Source organism: Vulpes vulpes, chromosome 2 (genome assembly GCF_048418805.1).
Source record: "Vulpes vulpes isolate BD-2025 chromosome 2, VulVul3, whole genome shotgun sequence".
Lineage (NCBI taxonomy): Eukaryota > Metazoa > Chordata > Mammalia > Carnivora > Canidae > Vulpes > Vulpes vulpes.
Window position 1 is genome coordinate 36,764,115 of NC_132781.1, and position 20,966 is coordinate 36,785,080.

Below are 20,966 nucleotides of genomic sequence, written 5' to 3' on the forward strand. Positions count from 1 at the left end.
AATTCAGAAGTTGCTCCTGGAAAAACTCTCTATTCTATGAGGAATGTGTATGGTCACATATTCTGCATATATGATCAGAGCAAAGACATTTATTCCTTTGGGAGGAAAGCAAAGACAAAAAAAATTTACTGCTAATTACACAACTGCTGTATGAAGAGCAGGGAATAAAGGACTTTAAGCGCTTTACGCTAATTCTGTAGTTATGAAAATAATTGCTCAGTTCAAATTATTTTAACTAAATTAATTCTTTAGTGGATATTTCAACTACTGCTACATAATAAAATAATTGTGTAATTAGCAGTACATTTTTCAGTGCTGCCAAGAGTACAGTCTCAGTCTCAGAACAAGTCATGAAAAGGAGTGGCCCTCGGTATCATCTGGAGAGAAGAAATGGAAGGTGGATAAAAGGAAAGAGCAAAACAACAGAGAATAGCACACAAAGTCATCCTATGTGAAAGAGTAAAAAAAATAAGTTAGAGGTAAATGAAGGCAGTTTTCCAGATTCTTCCCTCACTTGTTTGTTATTTTATATCTATATCAAAATCTGTCTGTACCCCCTATTAGTAACAGACCCAGCCCCTAGGAAGAAAGGAAAGGAAGGACCTTATTTAAGATGTATGCCCACTTATTTAAGTTTTAGAAACTCAAGTTTGTAATATATGCAGTTTGTTTGCAATGAGGCTGAATGTTTGTGTAATTTTTTGCTTTTGTGAAATAAACTTTAAGCTCTCTCTTTCGTCACAGGCTACTTTACTGTGTACCAGGGAGCATGATCTCACATACACACACATATGAATCATTTAAATAATCAGAAAACCATGTTCTTACATCTAAGTTGTAGGGGAGTAAACTGAGGCTTAGTTAAATATGTGAATAAATGGCAGAGGTAAAATGTGAATCCAGATCTTCTGGGCTCTGAAGTCTACTTTCTGTGACATCGTTCTTACTGGGAGGAAAGAGCATGAAGCCGAAGAAACCTGCTTTCTAGCATCTGATACAATGGCTGAGTAAAATAAAAACCAGAAAAGAGACTGGAATAAATGACTGAATATTTGTAAATTTTGCCTGGGTATGTTCAGAAAAATCAGAAATTGCACTGATGACACACTACCAGCTATGTGAAGGACTTGGACCTGGCTGCCACGCAGTTATCTTCAGGCCCCATGACTGGGAGTAGCAAAGGGGTATCAGGCTTCATTAAAGCTGACAAGCTTGGGACTCACAACAATGCATCCATCTAACCTGGAACACCAACAGACCCACAATCCAACCATCAAAACACTGAAAAAGGCAACGAAAGCTATTAAAATATAAAGGGACACACACACAAAAAAACTACATAAACAACATGCTCATGGCTGTATCACAGCAGCCCCAAACCACACATTCTGAAAGGCAGGTTGAAGCACTTGGCAACGGTCTGACACAAATTTGTCTGAAATCCCTTCATATTTGAGACAGAACAAAAGCACGGCCAAGAGTAGCAGGGAAGAGTATATTCCCAAGGGTTTAAGGCTAGAAATCAGTCTAGGACTTTTTAAAGCTATGCATATGCTGACTGTCAATTCTCAGGCCATGAGAAAAGCAACCGAGAATGGAAAATACTGATAGGTTCTTCAGTGGAGAGGCGGGGGCCTAGCACTTTCTAAGCACTCTGAGCAAAGCACATCTACATATGCTCATACGGCCTTTCCAGCATGTTCTCAGCATCCAGGCACCAACCCTGCCTAGGGCCTTCGTTGTTACACAATATGGATAAACTGTGGCAGCCACATGTACCAAACAAGGGGGCAGAGTAGTAGAGTGCTTCCACAGTGCCCCGTTCTCTGGGACAGATCTTACTGGCTTGGGCTGAGATTATCTGTTAGAGGCTGAAGGTAAACATTAGACATACACAAGCTACATATACATAATGTCTCTCATCAGTTCATTATGGCTGGCTGACAATATTTCGACATCCAAGTACTCAGAGACTTTAATATAGACTTTCATTCCAGTTAAAGTTTTCAATAAATGTTTTTTTATTGTTATTTATAACCTGTCCCAGGAAAAAATAATAAGTATAACATGAAAAGCCAACTGAGAGTGACCCTGTAGCACCAGCAGTGAGGCAGCTTAATATCACTGGGATTTGCATCCTATCAAGCTATTCATGCTGAGGCTGGGACCCTGGTGCTAATTTCTAGTAAATTTCACGCTTGATGTCTCCCTGTTGTGGGTCATTGCCGGTTCGTCTAAATAAACTGCTTCCAAATGGCTCTTCCATCTAAATATTCAGCCAGTTTTTATAATTTAATTTTGCATTATGCTGAATAGCCTTCCGGCCAGATAGAACTCATTGGAAAAAAAGCACCAATACCATCTTGACATACTTTTATTTATTTATTTATTTATATTTTTACTGCTCGAATTAGACCTCCTAGGCTGACTAGTAAAGAGTTTTTTTTTTTTCCTCTCTCCACTAATGTCAATTTTCAGCATAGCAAGAGCTGTCTCTAATCTTTTCCTACTCATTACACACAATTTTGGAGTCATTTTACCCACAGTGCAGTCGGCTCCTGGCTGTGTGTTTGTGTGCACTGAGGGATGGCATAATTGTTTATTTTCCCTCCCTGCATAATCCCCAGCCAGTATTGATACCAAAACTGCAAACATCTCCCCAAGGGATATGGAATGACTCTCAGCTTAGGTCCCTTTACATGAGATAATATGTAGAAAACATCCTGACCTGTATGTAAATATGAAAGGCAATGTTCTTCCCCCTCCGATGTTCACACTGATCTCTATCTTCCCCAAAGCTTATTTATCTTAAGTGATGTGTGAATGCAATGCAGCAGCACCAAAATTTAGAAGGCAGAACTGGCCCTGGTCTCTTTCAGGCCAGTAACTCATTTTTGACCAGGGGCAGGGAAGAAGGGGGATGAGGGAAATTATTGTTTAATGGGTACAGATTTTATGTCAGGGATGATGAAAAGGTTTGGGGTATATTTAGTGCTGATGGTTACATAACACTGTGGACTATATTTAATGCCACCGAATTACACACTTACAGATGGTTAAAATGATAAATATTAGGTTATGTATATTTTGCTGCAATAAAAAATATGTATATAACTCCTTTCTGAGCTCTTGAAGATTCCTGTCACAATAACCAAGGACAACTTCAAAGCAGAGGGCAGGCACATGGCTAATAACTTTCTTAGGAATCTATAGTCTATTCTAGGGATGTTCTAGTGGAGCTGCTTGGTCCTAGGCTCTATAAACTCAGGCAACTGAGCTACAGGAAGTCAGGCAGATCTGCGCTCCTCTCCCAGTTCTGTCATTTTTTAGCTAGATGATCTTGGGAAATTTACTTAACTGAAGTCTCAATTTATATAAAAAGCCGATAAATAATATAGCCTACCCCTCAGAAGTGCTTGTTGTGATGATTATGTAAGATAATGCATGTAAAGTGGTTAGCGTGGTTTCTGGTGAAAGGAGCTCAACAAATCTTAATTGTTGTTGTTCTTATTGTCACATGGCTAGAAGCCAATCTGGGCCTGAGCCAGAACATATAGCAGAGTTGAAGCTTTTCCTACAAGTAGCAAATTTCTGAACTCTCAACTCCTCAGGACAAAAGAGCCAGGCTGGCTTACTCCTAAGTAATGTCAGCAAGAGTGAATTCTCAATGGCCTCTGGGAAGAGGTAACTAAAGAGTACTGGCATTGCATTTTCTAAGTCCTAATGTAACTCTTACGGCCAAGAAATCTGGGATCAAGAGAGATTGGATGCTAAATAAACCTTATATATATGAATGAAAGGGCTTTCAGGCTCCTCCTCTGGAAAAAAACACTTCAGTACAGTATCTAATCTTTTGAACACCATAGTATTTTGTTCGTACTTTATACCTTATGGCTTTATCATTCTGTCCAAGACATTCTTCTTGACTCCTTGAGGCCATGTCTGTTTCTGACTCAGTTTTGTTTTCTCGGAAGTAGCTAGCAGAGTTCCTTGAACGTAGGAACTCAATAAAAGTGTGCAGGATTGACTCAACCTATACTTTGAACATCTCACGGCATTTCCACGGATTTATTCTCTTTGTCATAAAATAATTCACCTGAGACTCTATAAAAGTATACAAACATTAATTTGCATGTATAGTCCAAGTCTCCCTCAAGAAAAGTGCAAAATGTGGAGTTCTCCAGCAAATATGGGCAAAGGGAAACTTCACAACTTTAAAAAAAAGAAAAGAAAAACCACCCCGGTCTTCTATATTTTGCCAGGGAAGCCTGGCTGTTCAGGGCTTTTCCTAGCCAGGTTAAGGGACAGTTGTTGGCACAAGGCTCTAATCTCTCTTTGCACATAGCTGATAATCTATAAAAGGGTAATTTTCTCAGCCTCTTCTTCCTTTAGATTGAGAGATGCTCATGCCCGAAGCCATTTGTGGGTTTATTCTTTCACATTTTATATGTCCCTATCACTCTCCTCCAGCATTGCCAACTCCTCTCCTCTAGCATTGCTAACTCCTCTCTCCTTCCATTCCCCTAACTCATTCTACTACTTCAGAATCCTGAGTTCTCCCCCACTGAATGAAATTGACATTCACCAGCATACCCATTCCCTCCTGGCCTCAGCATGGCCATGAATCTCTCTGGCCATTGGAGAGAGAACCTTGCTGCTATAAGAGGTAGGACAAGTTTCCTTTGGCTCTCCTGGGTGGCTCCACATAGGGAGGATTCTCAGTAGATGGTGATACTAGCTGCCTACATCACTAAGTGAGTCCCATAGCACAGAACAGAGCCTGTGTAATAATGGGTCTGATATGCTGAAGCCACAGGCCCAGGGCTATTGTTGGATATTAATAAAATTAATAATTTTATTACCACAAAGAACAGCTTCTGGTACAGAATTTGTTCGTTTTCTTCTGGTGAAGGCTAATTTCAGTATCTACCTTGGTTGTGACAGAGCATTAGAGCACAGCATCAATAAAGAATATGCCCAGAACAGTATTACAGAGCCTAGCACAATCACATTTCCCCAGGATCATCAGAACAGTCTATCATTCACCTGTGAAAGCCAAATCCACAAAAACAGCCCATCTAGATCACACTAGTAGACTGACCTGTAATTTTATACAGAATTTTAAAACACAGAATATTTTCCCACTCAAGCTGCAACTAAGAAGATATATTTCAGAGGAAATATAATCCCCAAGAAGCCTAGGGTTGATGGGCTGTCAGGACACCCATTGGCTCTGCCCAATATAAACCCTCCCTCCCTGTGCTGTAAAGTTCCGGGGAATCAGTTATGCCCCTCCAGCCCAGAGCCCGGCCAATCACCTTTCATCCCACCAGAGAAGCCTCTCCAGTTGGCAAAGACCATCAGAGGCAGTCCTTCACGGTTGAAGTCCTTGATAGCCTGATAGGTCTTAAACGCAGAGTCTGGGAACCAAACCTGGCCAGCCTGCTGGATTATCTATTGGGGAAAGTAAAAAAGGAAGACACAATGAACAACAGAGTTTGAAGGGGAATTTCTGTAAGGTGAACAAGGTCCTATTTGTCCATTTAAAAAATTCAACCAAACCAAACAAACAAAAACTATTGTTCATCAAGAGGATCATCTTTGAAGTAAAAAAGAAGAAAGGGCCCTGGATCTTTGACTCTGTTAAATACTCCTTAAAAAGATTTAAGTCCTGACTATATCACCACTCCTCAGTCAGAAGGGGGATATCTTAACTGCTTTAGAAGCAGAATGCAGTCTTGGGAATCCTCATTCTAGGCTTCCTCAAGGCAACTTTAAGTCACTCAACTACACTAGTTCTCAAAACAAGCCAACTGTAGTCTCCAGTCCTCTCATCTTTGTGCTTTGTACAAGCTTTCTCTGTACCATGGTTGGTCAATAGACGCTTGATGTGACACGGCTGAGTACCCTCTTCTCTCGCCTCCCCCACCCTCATTTTCTGAATCTTGTCAGGATGTGAAAATATAACCCACCCTTGAAAAAGAAAAGATGAGTGGTGGTGTTCACATTTGCCATTTGAAGACTTCTTAAATCTAGTAATAGCTCATTCATGTGTGTGTTCAGAAAATCAGAGACAGCTGCCTTTCTGTAAGACCATCTCCCCAATGAATACAGACTGTTTTCTAGCATCAACAAGACCAATGTAAAGGCCTATGTAATTTTTCAGGTAGAATTTAGCTTGTAGTCCACTTAGAATCATCTTAAAAGTGAGCACATGACAGTCTGAAATTATTCAAGGTTGCTGACTACCATTCCCTCCAAAATTGGTGGTTTGCAATGTTCCCAATGTATCTATAGGCTCTGCAGAAGGGGAAACCCAGCTCCAAGCACAGGAGCTCAGGGTACTCGAGGTTTACCTACCTTGGCTTCAGAATCCAGGTTTGCAGGATCGGCTGGGATACTTAGTTCCACTGTTCGGGTTTCTACAGCAACTACTCCCACAGGTATTCCTCCTAGCCTGATAAAAAATGAGCCAAATAAGAACTCAATGTATGAAAACAGTATAGCTAGCTATTTCTTTTCTAGCCTCATATCAAAATATTGAGGGGAGGGGTGCAAATTGGAAATTGCAAATACAGAGAACAGGGATGGAAATCTGACTCTTATAGAGGTAGAATAGGAGACTCTGGAGTTGATAAACTTTTGTAAACACAGGGGGAGACTACCCTTAGAATCATTCCTGTTCTCCACCACATGATAAATGCAAACCAAGGGTTGTACTTGGGGAGCCTCAGTAGTTAGACTCAATAGTCTAGATGTGTGTGTGCGCGCACATTTGCATGCATGCACACACATTTCTCTGTGGATGCCAAATGAAATTTCTCAGCTTACTCTAGAGCATCTCTTTGGTGAAGACAGGAAAGTCTGAAGGGTAGGAGGTGCCTGAAATTACTCTGGGCATGTGAATGGGGAATATGCAGGTGTGTTAAGGAGATGATGAAAAATATGTGCCAAGGATTCAGAGGTGGTTAAGCAAGCCCTTAACTTTCTCTTTCACTGTTAAAGAGCAGTGGGTACAGGGATAACTTGCAGTAGTTACTCTTGGTGAAATAGGTGATCTATATGGAAAGTATGCATTTAATCTCCAATATATGTTAAGTTAAAAAACTCTTCAGGAGCTCAAAGCCTTTGTATCTGTGCTGCATAATACCCTCTCAACTTGGTCTTCAGAAAGATTTCCTTGTAAAAATCAGGAAGAAAGATAGGGTGAGGGAAAGGAGGGTAGTGGCAGTGGCTGCAGGTACAGGGTGAGTCCTTACTCTGGAAAATGTAATTCAGTCTTCACTTTCTCAGCTGCATTCCTTGGGGCCAAGGCTGAGATGGGTTATATAGTCTCTTGTTCCCCACAGCATCTCCATAACAAACTTTTCCATGAAGGATGGTCTTTGGTTGTTACACTGGCTACTGGAAATGGATTCTTGTCATCACAAGAGGCCTGACAGGGGCCTGAGTGGGGACCACCCACCCCCTTGTCACTTGCCTGCACTGAATCAGAATCAAAAGCCCTCTAGATAACCAGACAACGAGCAGGAGGTACACAGGAGGGTTTAGAAATATTTCTGTTCACAATGATTAACAATCCAACTGGAAACTTGTAATTGCAAAAGCCACCCTAAATCGGTAACTTATAACTTATATATTAGGGCCCATGTGACCTAATAAAGAACATCTTTATCCGAGTATTACAGTTATTTATTGAACTTGAAAACAGCTCAGAACAACTTCTGTTTTCTATTATACTTCATATAAATTTTATCAGGCTAGCACATGAAGATGCTACATCTTGTTTTATAGTGTGTCCCTGGACAAGGTGCCATGGAATAATAAAAGACAATTTACAGCCAATAGCACACATATTCCAAACATACATACCAAAGATGAGTTTTGGCAGCACTTACAGTAACAATCCCAGAAGAATACATTTATATTTATTTCTTGAAATGCCATTGCTTTTGAAAGAAGCTAGCTCCATTTGTGTTTTATATACTTGTGAGCATGTGTATGTGTATGTGTTTGGAGTAAGAAGCCCAGAACTCATCAGATGGAAAGAAAGGAAGAAGTAGAGTGAGTGTTGCAATAAACAATGGCAGAGCTAACTAAAGCCAAGCTTGACTGATTTTGCTCACAGAATAATCCCTTTTCTTCCAATCATAAGTGTAAAGCATTATTTTCTTGTTTCCTGTGGGAGGATCTTAAAGACCTTAACAAAGGTTTCGCTTTCCTGGGCTTAAAATCTGTCATGTTTTTTACAGACAGGAAAACTGAAGCAGAGTTGGTAACAGACAAATTTTCAAAAAAGTTGGTCTGAGTATGATGTGAGGACCCTCAATAACAAACTGATAATCCTGGGTAGGAGGGCTCTCTCTCTCTCTAGTGCATCTCCCACATTCCCCTCCCCAGTAGGAATTTTATCAGGCACAAAGAATAGTTCTCACTGGGACCCAGAAGCCTGTGGTGAGGCAGAAGACCTGAGATGCAAGAGAAAACGGGAGCTAGCCCCTGTGTTTCAGTCTCAGCTGACTTCAGGCGTGACTCATATTCAGAGTCACAGTGGAAGATCCTGTCTGTTGGATTTGCCATCTGATGGCTCCTTGTCATTGGCAGCAGGAGACGTGCTGACCTGCTGTACTGAGAGAACCACAAAGCCTAGAATTATTTTCAAAGCTAGAATCTAAATCTCAACCCAATGTGGCATGTTTGAGAATCTTGAGCAGGTGCCACTTTTCACCAAGATAAGGAAAACTGATTGCCCCCAAGAGGAAGGTGAGCTCCAGATGTGGGTCCCTAGGGCAGCATGTCTCTGCAGTGTGGAACGAGATTAAGGTCAGCCTTGGCAGATGCTCGTTATACCAAGCGCTACAGATTATTTCGTGCAGAGCTTGCTGTTGAGTGAAGCACTTCCTAGAGTGGGTATTAAAATTTAATAGAAACTTCAATTTCCTATTTGAAAAATATAGGTAGCCCTGCAAATCTATTCCAGTTTATTTTACTCATTCCTGTTTCAGGTAAACTTTTTTCTTTGCAATTCAAATCTGATGATAAGCCAATATCGTGCATTTGTTATACTTAAATAATCTTGATGCTAGGAAGGAACTTCTTCTAAGTTACATAGATCTTTTGGGTTACATGGCAAGGTAGATGAGTCTGATTCATTTGTCACCTACTTCAGAAAGAAATCGGTCTTTGGAGAAGGGAAAAGTCACTGGTGGGATATGGCTATTGTATTCGGGCTTTACAGCCCTCAAAGAGCTTTTCTTTCAGTATTGTAAAAAGGAAATGTCAAAACCAGACTTCAGATTAAACGTATCATTGGAGTGACACAGTAAATGACTACCGGAACCAGGGCTCCAGTTATGCTGCCTTGGGCATGACTATAATCCAATACTCTTAGAAAGTTTAGACAGAGAGTATTATTGGTAAAAAACCTCTACAGCCATGGCCCTTTCTTTTCTTGTTTTTAGTTGGAGGAAGAAGAGCTTCCAAGACAAAAGAGCTCTTACCTGGCTCTGCCAACCACCACAGTTTGTGCCCAGGGTTGCATGATCTCTGAGAAAGAGCCATAGTCAAAAAATCCACTCAGCCACTGACCTTTCTGAGCTATAGAAGGGAAAGGAAGAGAACAAAAAGAGAATAAAGACCATCAATACACTGAAAATGCACTGGAACTGGCAAATTTAAGGTTGGATTTGGGGGACTGTTTTGGGGAGTTTGTTGTTGTTTTTAACCATATTATAATAGATGCACGCATTAGGCAACTGAATGCTCATATGCCTTCAGACATCATCTCCTATTTCATTTGCTAGTCTGCATAAAAAGAACCATTTATCAACAAAAGCATCATTTATTGTTAAACGATGGGGTTCAGCTAGCAGAGAGTTTGCATGCTTTTAAATAAATAACTTGGCTTTTTTCAAAACACTACAAACATTTGTCAAAAGGCAGCCAACTCATTAAAGTGTTTTCAAAATGTCTATTTCTATTTTAAAACTTAGCTTACAATTTTGTTTGATTCCACTGACTTTTTTTAAATGGAAAGCTGAAGACAGCCAATGATAAGTATTAATGATCAGATGAGGACCCAAATTTGGGGAAAAGAAAAGGGACTTGGTTTCTCTGCTAGAAAAGCAACAAGATACATCCACTTCACTTAGAGCTGAAGAAGTATAATCTTTCTACAAGAAAGGGCCATACCCATATACTCAACACATAGCAAAAACATAATGGTTAAGATGCACATACTTAATGTCATTAACCTCCCCTGCACACAGAATTTCCTTCACTGGCAAGACATGTAACTTTCAACATCTTAGGTTAAGAAAAAAACTTTTGTTCCACAGGTATCCGTGTTTGACCAAGGCCCCATAAAAGCTTCTGCAAATAACTGTTTCCTAGCTTGCCCCTCAGCTCGCAGTTTCTCAGTGATCCTTCTAATTTGAACATGGCCCTCCGCCCCCTAAAAACCCAAGTCCAAAACCAATTAAAAGTGGAGATCCGAGCAAGCTAACCTCTGCTGACTTAAACAGGATGGAGAGTGTTTTATCAAGACTAAATTTGTAATTACTGTGTTCTACATTCCTTGCCTCTATGGCCCCAGTGTAAAATGTGATCATCCATTTCAAAATTATCTCTCTATCGTGAGCCCAAAGCCGATCGTTTAGATTCTGGTCTCGTGTTGGGCGTCAGTTTGAAGAATATCACAGCACTATCTCCTCTAATAAATGACTTTAACTTTTCACCTAGAAGATATCTGCTTTAACTTATCACAGGGAATCATCTGCTTTCTTTAACGCTTCCACTAAATTAAAATCTGAAGTCACTCGATTTGGGAGCGAGTGTTAGCTGCACATAGACAGCAGGATGAATTACTAGGGAGTCGATGAAAAAATATTATCCAAAAAACAGAAAACTAAGTTTATCACAAATTTCATTTTATTCTGTGGATCTCATTAATAATGGCCAGGATAATGCCCACCTACGTACACACACATCTGTTCATCCCATGAAAGAGAGTTCAAATTTTGATGAAGGTTCTAAATCAAACTTCTAAGTGCTTCAGGATACTAAAATTTTAACTTCATATGCAAGGATCATTTTAGGATTCTTACTTCAATAACAATGGTTTGGAACAACAAAACTCATCAAAATGTAAAGATTTTCTTCTTTAAATACTGCCTTGTATGTTGATCGGGGCAAGGGGCTCATCGGTAGGCTAAGGCTGGTGTAGGTGAACATCACCCTCCTACCCCCCAGAAAGCAGACTGTATTCAGTTTAGATGTAAGACTCAGAAATCAGCTAAGATGCACACACCGCTCCCTCACCCCACCCTCCCCTACATAATTCCCAGGAGAAGACTCATGGAGTCTTTTTCTGAATTCTCCCAGAAAAGTCCTAGATTTTAAGGCTGACAGGTATCTTAGGTTCACAGTTCTTATCAAAATCATGGCATACAAATGAGAGGTAGGGAGATTACTATGGTGATTTTTCTGGCTATGTAAGAAAAACTAGTTTTTATCAAGAGCAACAAGAAAAGGCATTGAAGACAACAGGTAAAATTTTAAATTAAAATTCCTCTGGTGATTTTTCTATATTATCTATACTTGGTCTGCAGATTAAGCCCCAATTCCTAAGTAATAGCTGTGTGACCTTGCACAAATCACTTAACTTCTCTGAGCTTGTAAAGTGGTAATCTCTTTTTATCTCTGAGAAGTAGTAGCCTAAATAAGATAATGTATATGGAAGTATTTTGCAGTCCCACCTAGCTCAGAGTGGGTACCTATGAATGTTTAAGTCTTCCTTATGCAGACCTCTTTTTTCTTTCAACAAAATCACAGTAACTCTTAAATTTAATGAATTATCTTCTGCAGTCCATTCTTCTTTTAGATACAGCTTTCTCTGAAATAGTTGCAATAAACATGCAAAAAAGAACAAACACTTTCTCAACCTGAAAAAAAAAAAATGGATTCAAAATGGAGCAGGGGAAAAAAAAATGGAGCAGGGGGATTTGGGGCTTCACAAAAGAACTACCTGATAAGTAAGGTTTGTTAAAACAGCCTAATGGACCAACAAGCAAAAATATACATTTACATTCATCTTACCTGGAGCCATCACTTTTTTTGTTTTGTTTTTGTTTATAAGATAGATAAAATCAGCCATAAGACAGAGCGATATATTAGATAAGCATGGAGGGGGAGGGTGTGTTCTCATTTTATAATCTTTATAAAATTAACAGTTCTGGACAATCTCTATGTGAATAATGACTTTACAAAGTAATCTTATGTTAATAACTAGAGCAAGTACCAGTACTTTTGTCAATATCGTAAGAAAAGAAGGGTACATGGAGAGTGGATGCTCAGAAATAGCTTGCCAAGAAGAGTGTAGTAATGTTCTACGCTGAAGGGTCAAATAATTTTTCTAAAGCTGATCTGATTAGTCTCTGTTTACAGAGAGACTAGACAGTCAAAGGTTCTATGATTTTATTGCTTAGATTTATCCATTTTAAAGTCTTTGAGTCAATTAAGTAACAAGGGCTTTAAAAACAATTAAGAGAAGGAATGTATTAGTGACTGCCCTGCTTGTGCCTCAGTGACTGACTTGTACACCTAATTTCATTTGGTTCTCATCTGTTCTTGAAGGAATTTCCACCTTGATCTTCAGAGAGTGGTTTTAAAAATTTGTCTCATTTCAAGAGATACTTTAGTAGCTCTGTTTTGTCATATACTGTTGTGCAAGAATTGGTTAGTGATTAAAAGGAAGACTGACAGCCTGAGGGCCAGGGTACCACAGGACCCTCAAATATATACCTACTTGGGTGAGGGCGGCCTGCTAGCATCCATCGAGGATCGTATGGGGCCTTCGTGGGAACAAACTCGATGATTCTATCTATAGGATCCTTGGAGTTCAGGAGAGGAACTAAACTGCGCACATTCTGAAAGGTATACGGGAAGAAAGCACAGCAATCAGAGAACAGCAGGACCAGAGTCCCAACTCAGCCACGATCATTACAAAGACAACAGGGACCAAATACAGAATCATATCCATCTGTCCCAGTCATAAGCTACAGGCATCACAACTATATGCCAAGCCCTGAGAACAGGTCTCAAGTCTCATGTAGGAGCCTGGCAAAAAGTGGTACATTCTGACTCCTGATTTCAGTGTACCCATGCTTTATGGGAAGCTTCCCAGGGGGTTAAGGGGAGTGGAAGAGGTGGATTGCTATTACAAAGGAGAAAACCCAGAGTGATCTGAGCCCAGATAAGCCATGAAAGCTTCTGTGTTTGGGAAAACATCAGAAAGGGGTCTAACAAATGAAATCCAAAGGCATTTTAAAGGTAGAAGCCTTTCCTGCAGATGGCTGTAGGAAAGAGAAACCACTACCTTTCAGTGGAATATTTCATAAAATAGTTTCTCCACCATAAAGAGGAGATCTCAAACACAGAGGCTGTGTGAGTTGTGGTGGGAAGGCCAGGTTCTGTGGGCTGTGTCTGCTGGGTGGGAAAGGCTCACCTTAGGCATGTAGGATAGCCAGTGCAGGACAGTGAAAACCCCTTCAAAGTCATCACAAACAATGCTGTGGGTCACCCCATTGTTGTGCATTATCTGGATGCCCCCGAGCTGGTTATTGGAGGTATATACTTCCCGCCCAAGGACCTAGAGAAACAAGCAAGAGAAGACATTCATCTGGATGGAAATAAAGGCAACGTCTATTTTGTGATTCTCACTAAAATGGGTTCTTTTCTCCACAAGACACAGATTCCAGCCTCTGTGAGTTGTTCTGAAGGACTCTCTGGACCTCTGTCTTCAAAAGAAAGCTTAGAAAATCAAAGAGGCTTTTGAACAATCATAGATACCGTTACAATTTAAAAACCAGCAAGCCTCTCCCTCTCTCTCCTAGCTGCCACAGACAGGTGTTAGCATACTTCAACTCTGCTAGAACTATGGTGCGGGTGGGAGGGTGAGGTTGAGACCCGGAAGTGCAGGCAACCCCAGCGTCTGCAGGCCAGCAGGGTTACTGCATAGATACACAAAGAGGTAACATGCCGGTCTTCTGACAATCTTTAATGACAAGTCTCACTTAAAGAAAAGCTGTGAGGTTTGGGTCCCTGAATTTTTTTAAAGGATTACTTTTCCTCTTACAATTGATTTTTATTTTTTTTTATTTTTATTTTTTTAAATTTTTTTTTTAAATTTTTATTTATTTATGATAGTCACAGAGAGACAGAGAGAGAGGCAGAGACATAGGCAGAGGGAGAAACAGGCTCCATGCACCGGGAGCCTGATGTGGGATTCGATCCCGGGTCTCCAGGATCGCGCCCTGGGCCAAAGGCAAGCGCCAAACCACTGCGCCACCCAGGGATCCCTACAATTGATTTTTAAAGCCCCACACACAAGCCCTAAGGCTGGCAAAATCCTGAAGCAACTCATGATACATACATGAACCCTTGAGTCTAAAGTCGTCTTTGTGTGCGGAGTGGAGGGCAGTGATTTATACCCAAGCCCGTCTCTCCTCTGTCCTTCTCTGCCAAGGTTCCAGAGAATACAGAGCGCCTCTATCCCTGGTGTGTCCCTGGAGGAGTTTAACCCATGTGAGGTTGAAAAGCACCTGTGTTTGGAAACCACAAAGTTTCCTTTAAAGAAGAAGAAAAAATAGGGAGAAAGAATATTCGTGGACTTGGAAATTGTAGGGTTTCTTTTTCCCTAGAAGACCAGTTAATAATTTCTTTCAGGGAGGGACATTTTCTGACCCAGCAATGGAAGCCAGGCAGCCTGATCACTGACTACTGCAAACTGCTGAGTGTGTAGTAATTGCCCGTCATCTAGGGTAGCCCTGGAGAGCTCTAAACAGTTGTAGAGCGCTTATTGTGTTTTACCTTTTCTTTTCCCTCTCCCCTCCTCCTCCAGAAAATAATCACAACACAAATTTTCTTCCTTAGTAACTTTTATTCATTTTCAGTCTCTGGGATGAATCTAATAAACAGAAAGCCAGCAAATTCTACTTGCATATTCCCATTTTGCTCCTTCTTGTTAGGAGCTCTCCATGCTGAGCCAGCCCCCCCACATCAGGTCCCTGCAAAGGATGAGGACATTGGTGACCAAAGTAATCACCTCCGTATGACCCAACTGGCCTCCATTCCACTTAACTTCAGCTGGAAGGGACGAAGAGACTCTTCTGAAAAGGATATGTAAAGAAAAACTGCTTCCCTTGGTAAGGAAGTCCAGAAAACCAGTCTTTGCAGACAGCCCTGAGCTGAGAGACATGCTGGCAACTCCTCTGAAGGAGCCCCAGGAAGAGGGGAGACCGTATGTGACCACTGGGCTCCCCCTCCTCCTCTCACAGTGTGTCTTTAATCTCAGCCCAGGCACTGTGGCTCCTTTCTCATTCTCCTGCTGTCTCTTTCCATTTGCCCTCTCTCTGACTGATACACTGATCTCTCGGTCACTCGGCTTTCTGCTCCACTGAGTCCATATTACTAATAACACCTCCGCCACGGCCAGTTTACCTCATGAAGGCAGGAGCACATCATTACAAAATAAACTCATAACTTTGACATTCTAGCAAATACACGCCGTTTGTTATCTTGATGGCTTTAGTCTTTCTAACAGGCAGAGGGCATTACATACCTGTTTCATTTATATCTTTAAATCTGTGCACACATGTAGAGTCACACATGCATCAGGAAACAAAACAGAACAAAAAACCAACCCAAAACAAATATCCAAAGCAGTCAGTTGACGGGGGACCCTGGTGGAAGCAAAAATCCTGTCACTCAGGGAGGCCATGCTCCGATCTGGCTCTGGTTTTATGGACATCATAAACCCGATGGCCCACAACTGGTCCTTCTGGGACAGACCGCCTCTCTGCCAGAAGTCATTCAGTATGATCAGCAGTATTTTTAATTATTAAAATAAAATTGGAAAGGGGGAAATGAAATAAAAAGGAGACACTGCACTGACCCTGAATATCTGATATTCAGAATCTATGTCAGGAGTCAAGAACTCTTGCTGCCTAGAAGAGAGCTGGCACCATTTCCTACTCAGAAAGACAGCTTTCTTTCCTATGAAACACTATTTCTAGTACTTGATAATGTCCACCTGCTTAGAACCTCACGCCCCTCCAAAATTAGTAGCGGACTGAAGAAGGACCAATCTTGGCAAAAGGGAACAAAGCAGACCAAGAACTGCTCAGCTGTCCAAACACATCTTCCTGACACATCCTTGTCCCTCATTTCAAAAGGGAAGAGAGGGCAGCCCAGGTGGCTCAGCGGTTTAGCACTGCTTTCAGCCCAGGGTGCGATCCTGGAGATCCGGGATCGAGTTCCACGTCGGGCTCCCTGCGTGGAACCTGCTTCTTCCTCTGCTTGTGTCTCTGCCTCTCTCTCTCTCAATCTCTGTCTCTCATGAATAAATAAATAATCTTTAAAACAAAAAAAAGGGAAGGGAATCCAGGATGGGGCTACTCTCAGAGGCTCTGCCACTTGCCCATTCCACCCCATATTCCTATAAATTAATGGGAGACAAACTTGGAGCAAGAGTTTAATCACCTAGCATGTCATCCCTTTATAAGCAAAACTCAGCTTCTGACACTTTGGCATTGTTCTGAAAAGGCAGTATTTGTACACTGGATTCAGAAAGAAACCTAACCAGGGCTTACTGCAACCAAGGACACTATCAGACTAAAGAAATGTTTGTCATGTGAGAAAATTCATTTGCTTTGGGAATTAAAGGAAAAATTATAGGCTAGACTAACAGGGTATCCAAATGGCTGTGACTGGCCTTAGGGGGTGGGTGTGGGGAGGAAAGGACACACAGAAATAAAACCTGCTTCACTAATCACAAACAAATGCTAACAATCATAGCTACTTTACAATCGGTGAAGAGAGAGCAGTACCCTCCAGTTCATCTTCAATGACCGTATGTTTGGAGTATGCACCAGTAGAATGAGGGCGCACACAATAGCTCCTGATTTATAGGGGTCGTTGCTGACTCAAGTGGTTTTAATGATTTTAGAATACTTCACAACAAAAGCCGCAACCAAAGAAGCAGAATCTGAGCTAGGACGAAATCCATTCTGCCTAACTCTGAAATGATCATGCTGAAATGATCAGCATGTAGAAAGGCAAAGAAAAAAGCCCACCTAGACAGTACCACTGTTTTATTCTTTAGTGTTGCCCTACCAACTTTTCACAGAAAAATTTGGGGTAAACAACCTTCACTAACATAGTATTTTCATAAAGTGGGTGAGCTTTATTCATGTTTTTTCAACTCCAACATACGCATTATGGTGCCAGTCGAGTTCCTAGCCATTTTCCATGTTCCCAAATTACTTTTCTCACATGGTCTACTATGTGATGCAAACATTTAATTTAGCTTCCCAACAAGCATCAATAACCATATTTAAACACAGAGGCCATTCAAACAGAGGTGGCTCCTGAGGCCCCACAGGTTTAGGTGGAAAAGCAGTATTGTAAGATATTAGGAACAGACACCACCTCAGAGTCCTCTGCTGAAGAGTGCCCACACCACAGAACTGAACAAGGGCTGTCTCTGCCAGGAAGGAGAATCTTCATCCACTTAATATAAACTTAAGCCTCATCCAGCTCTTCATTCATTGCAGCTGGCAGACCAAAGCAGGAAGGGTACCACATAAAAGCCAGTGATTAGCAGAGACACAATTGTTAAAGGCTCCACTGAAGATGCTACACAGCCTTTAGAAATTTTGAGATACATAAGAAGTACAAATGAATGTAGTCATACATACATGCTAAGGCCTCTGCTGCTGTTGTGGCTTATCTAGAGACACCGCAGACAGCTCAGGTTTACCGCAGCTGACAGGCAATGAAAACAGTCTAATATACCGCCTGCTCTCTCCCTTAAATCCCTTTTTGGAGATCAAGATAAACACGTTCTTCCTTTCCCCAGTGCTCCAGACGTTTGACTGAAGTGGCAGAGCATTGTGAGGTTTTGTGCAAATGAAATCACTATGTAATACCGAATGAGTATAGTATTTACTTGTCAGGATATTTGTCAGCATAGGCATTGAGATTTCTGAGTTTCATAGATGCAACTTAGCTCAATTTTTAAAAAAACTGCCTTTGTCCTGAATATACACATTATGTCGGGGGTCTTTAGACTTATAGGCAAATATTTGCAATCATGTGCTGAAGATGTGAAAAATAATGATGCATATCGATGGAATAAAAAATGAAATCTACTGCTGCTTTCCCCCCCTTTAGCCAATCTTTCCCCCTAAACAATTCTTGAGTCAGGGTAATTTTCTATTTAAAGAAGCCGGAAGTATAAAATTCCTCTTGCGTCTAAGAATTTAGGCTACATGAACGGAGTCCCTCCTGCCATCCTCCCTCTCATTAGGATATTTCCATTCTCAAGAGGATTTGAAGAGAGGTTTTGTACATTTCCCAAGCAATCATCATTAGTGGACGTCATTCATGATTCTAGATTAAAGTCACTCTGGGATCTGTTAGGTTATTGATAAAGGTTTGGCTAAGGCAGAAAGAGACAAACATTAAAAAAAATTAAGTGAGGGAAGGAAAAAGGCAGTAAGATAGGGACAAAAGAAATGAAGAATGAGAGGGAGGAAAAGGGAGTGGGGGAGAAAAGAGGAAGGGAAAAAAAATGCAATAGCTCATCTACTCAGGCTGCTAACACCCTCCTCCCTGACCTGAGAGGACTACATTTTTAAAAGCTGACAAGTAATTCAATCTCCAATTAACAATTTTAAGTGGTGCAGCACATATTACTGTGTAAATGTTTCTCCAGGAATATATCCAAGGGTGAATGGAATTAAATCTCTAGGGAGACAGAACTGGTGCCTATGCAACCAAGAATATTTGGAGGTTCCCAAAACACAGCCTCTTGATACAGACTCAGGTTTACAACTTCCCCTCGCCTCTTCATTGCCACTTGTCACTGGCAAACTGGAATGCTGGTTGGTAGCTGGTAGTCTAGGGTTAGGGGTAGAGAAGGGACACAGTGACCTACTGCTGGCACAGGACAGGAAAGCTTCTGATCTGAGCCACAGTTAGATTCAAGACCATCCACTGCAAGCCCCAAAACCTCTCTCCACACCACAGTGTTAGGAAATGATCAGGTCTGTTGATGGGTAAATTGGGAGCACAGGGATTGGGCAACCAGTGTTGGGAGAAGATATTTAACCAAGGAGAGACTCAGATACAAGGCACAAAAACACTGCAAGACATCTGCTTACTAAGGGGTGGGGCAAACAGAGGAATGAGTTAGATGGCAGACTGATGACAAGGATTTGAGGGTGGACCGGGCGAGGGACAGAAACGCATTTCTAATGCAATGGGGGTAGAGAAGAGCCACAGGACAGTTTACTTGTCAGATGTCTGAGAAAAGGCATAAGCTTCCAGAGTGAAAACTGCCAAAAAGGAATCACTTACCTCAGGGATCTGACAACTGCTCATTTAGCTACAGATTTGAATGTACTGACAATGAATTGCTTCCAAATATGGAAATTAAAAAAAAAACTAGTTTACTGAGGTATAATTTACATATAGCAAATCATTCATTTTTAGGTTCAGAATTCTATGAATTGTGACAAATATATATAAGTCATAAAACCATCATCCAAATCACCCCGAAGGTTTCTCTCTAGGAGGGAGGATCAGGATGGTGGAGCAGGAATATCCTGAGCTCACTTCCCATGAACAAAACAGAACCACAACTACTTATAGAAAAACTATCTCTGAAAATGAACTAAAGACTAGCAGAAAATATTTTACACAACTCAGAACATGAAGAAAAAGCCACATCAAGATGGGTATGCAAGGCAAGATGTGGTCTAGTCAGGACCCATACCCCTGGCATGGTGACCCACGAGTGGGAGGATTATCTTAACTGTAGAGGCTCTCCTTGAGGAATGAGGGGTCCAGACCCTACACTGGGCTCCCTAGCTCAGGCAACCTGCACCAGGAAGTAGAGCCCCCATAACATCTGGCTTTGATTTTTTTTAAAAGATTTTATTTATTTACTCATGAGAGACACAGGGAGAGAGAGAGGCAGAGACACAGGGAGAGGGAGAAGCAGGCTCCATGCAGGGAGCCTGATACGGGACTCGATCCCGGGACTCCAGAATCATGCCCTGAGCAGAAGGCAGGCACTTAACCGCTGAGCCACGCAGGGATCCCCAACATCTGGCTTTGAAAACAAGTAGGGCTGATGTCCAGAAGGGCAGCAGGAAAATGAGACTGTACTTAAAGGGTACATACAATTTTACTCCCTCCAAATCCCAGTACAAAAGCAGTAGTTTGAAAAGTATGGGGTTACACATGAAGGAGTCACTGAGTAATTTTAGGATTGTGCTAGAGGGACAGAGATCTGTTGGAACATTCTCCAGGGAAGAAAGTGTCAGCAGGCATCATTTTCTCTACCTCCTCCCTCTACCTAGTTGGCCTGGTGGTGTAAGAGACAGTTTTGACACTCTCCATCTCCTGTGCTAGCACTACTTACCACATTCCCAGTGTCCCCTTTAATTCCCACACCCAGGGGGTAGCCTCTGTCAACAACAGTGCTCCTCTCCTCCAATGTTCCCTGCCTTGAGGGGGCCAGCTGCACACACTAACTGTGGCCCAGCCTCAACAGGAAGGTGCGTGTAGCCCATGCATCCATATTTGAGGATACCCCAGAGGGGCACTTAGATTGAATGAACAGGTGGTTTTGTGCTACTGACCCCACAGGACACTCTCTCTATAAAGACATTTCTTTAAGACCAGGAAATAGAAGTCATCTACCATACACAAAAATAAACACAGAGAGTTAAGTAAGATGAGGAGAGGAGATTAAGTGAAACAAATGAAAGAATAAGACAAAAATCTGAGGAAAAGAATGAAATGAAAAGGAAATAAGCAATCTACTAATAAAGAGTGCAAAATAATGATCATAAAGAAGCTCACTAAACTCATGAAAAGAATGGAAGAACACAATAAGA

The 20,966-nt window shown here is 41.4% G+C and overlaps 1 protein-coding gene across 13 annotated transcripts in view; it reads right to left on the reverse strand.

The window, feature by feature from the left end:
* ACACA (acetyl-CoA carboxylase alpha) overlaps positions 1-20,966 on the reverse strand; it is a 307,669-nt gene that overhangs the window by 46,719 nt on the left and 239,984 nt on the right. For all 13 annotated transcript variants that reach the window (XM_072747661.1, XM_072747660.1, XM_072747664.1 and 10 more), the window contains 5 exons: positions 13,505-13,648; positions 12,806-12,926; positions 9,501-9,597; positions 6,361-6,457; positions 5,319-5,454 (listed from right to left, as the gene is read on the reverse strand). In XM_072747661.1, coding sequence (XP_072603762.1) covers positions 5,319-5,454; positions 6,361-6,457; positions 9,501-9,597; positions 12,806-12,926; positions 13,505-13,648 — 595 coding nt within the window. The remainder of the gene's footprint in view (positions 1-5,318; positions 5,455-6,360; positions 6,458-9,500; positions 9,598-12,805; positions 12,927-13,504; positions 13,649-20,966) is intronic.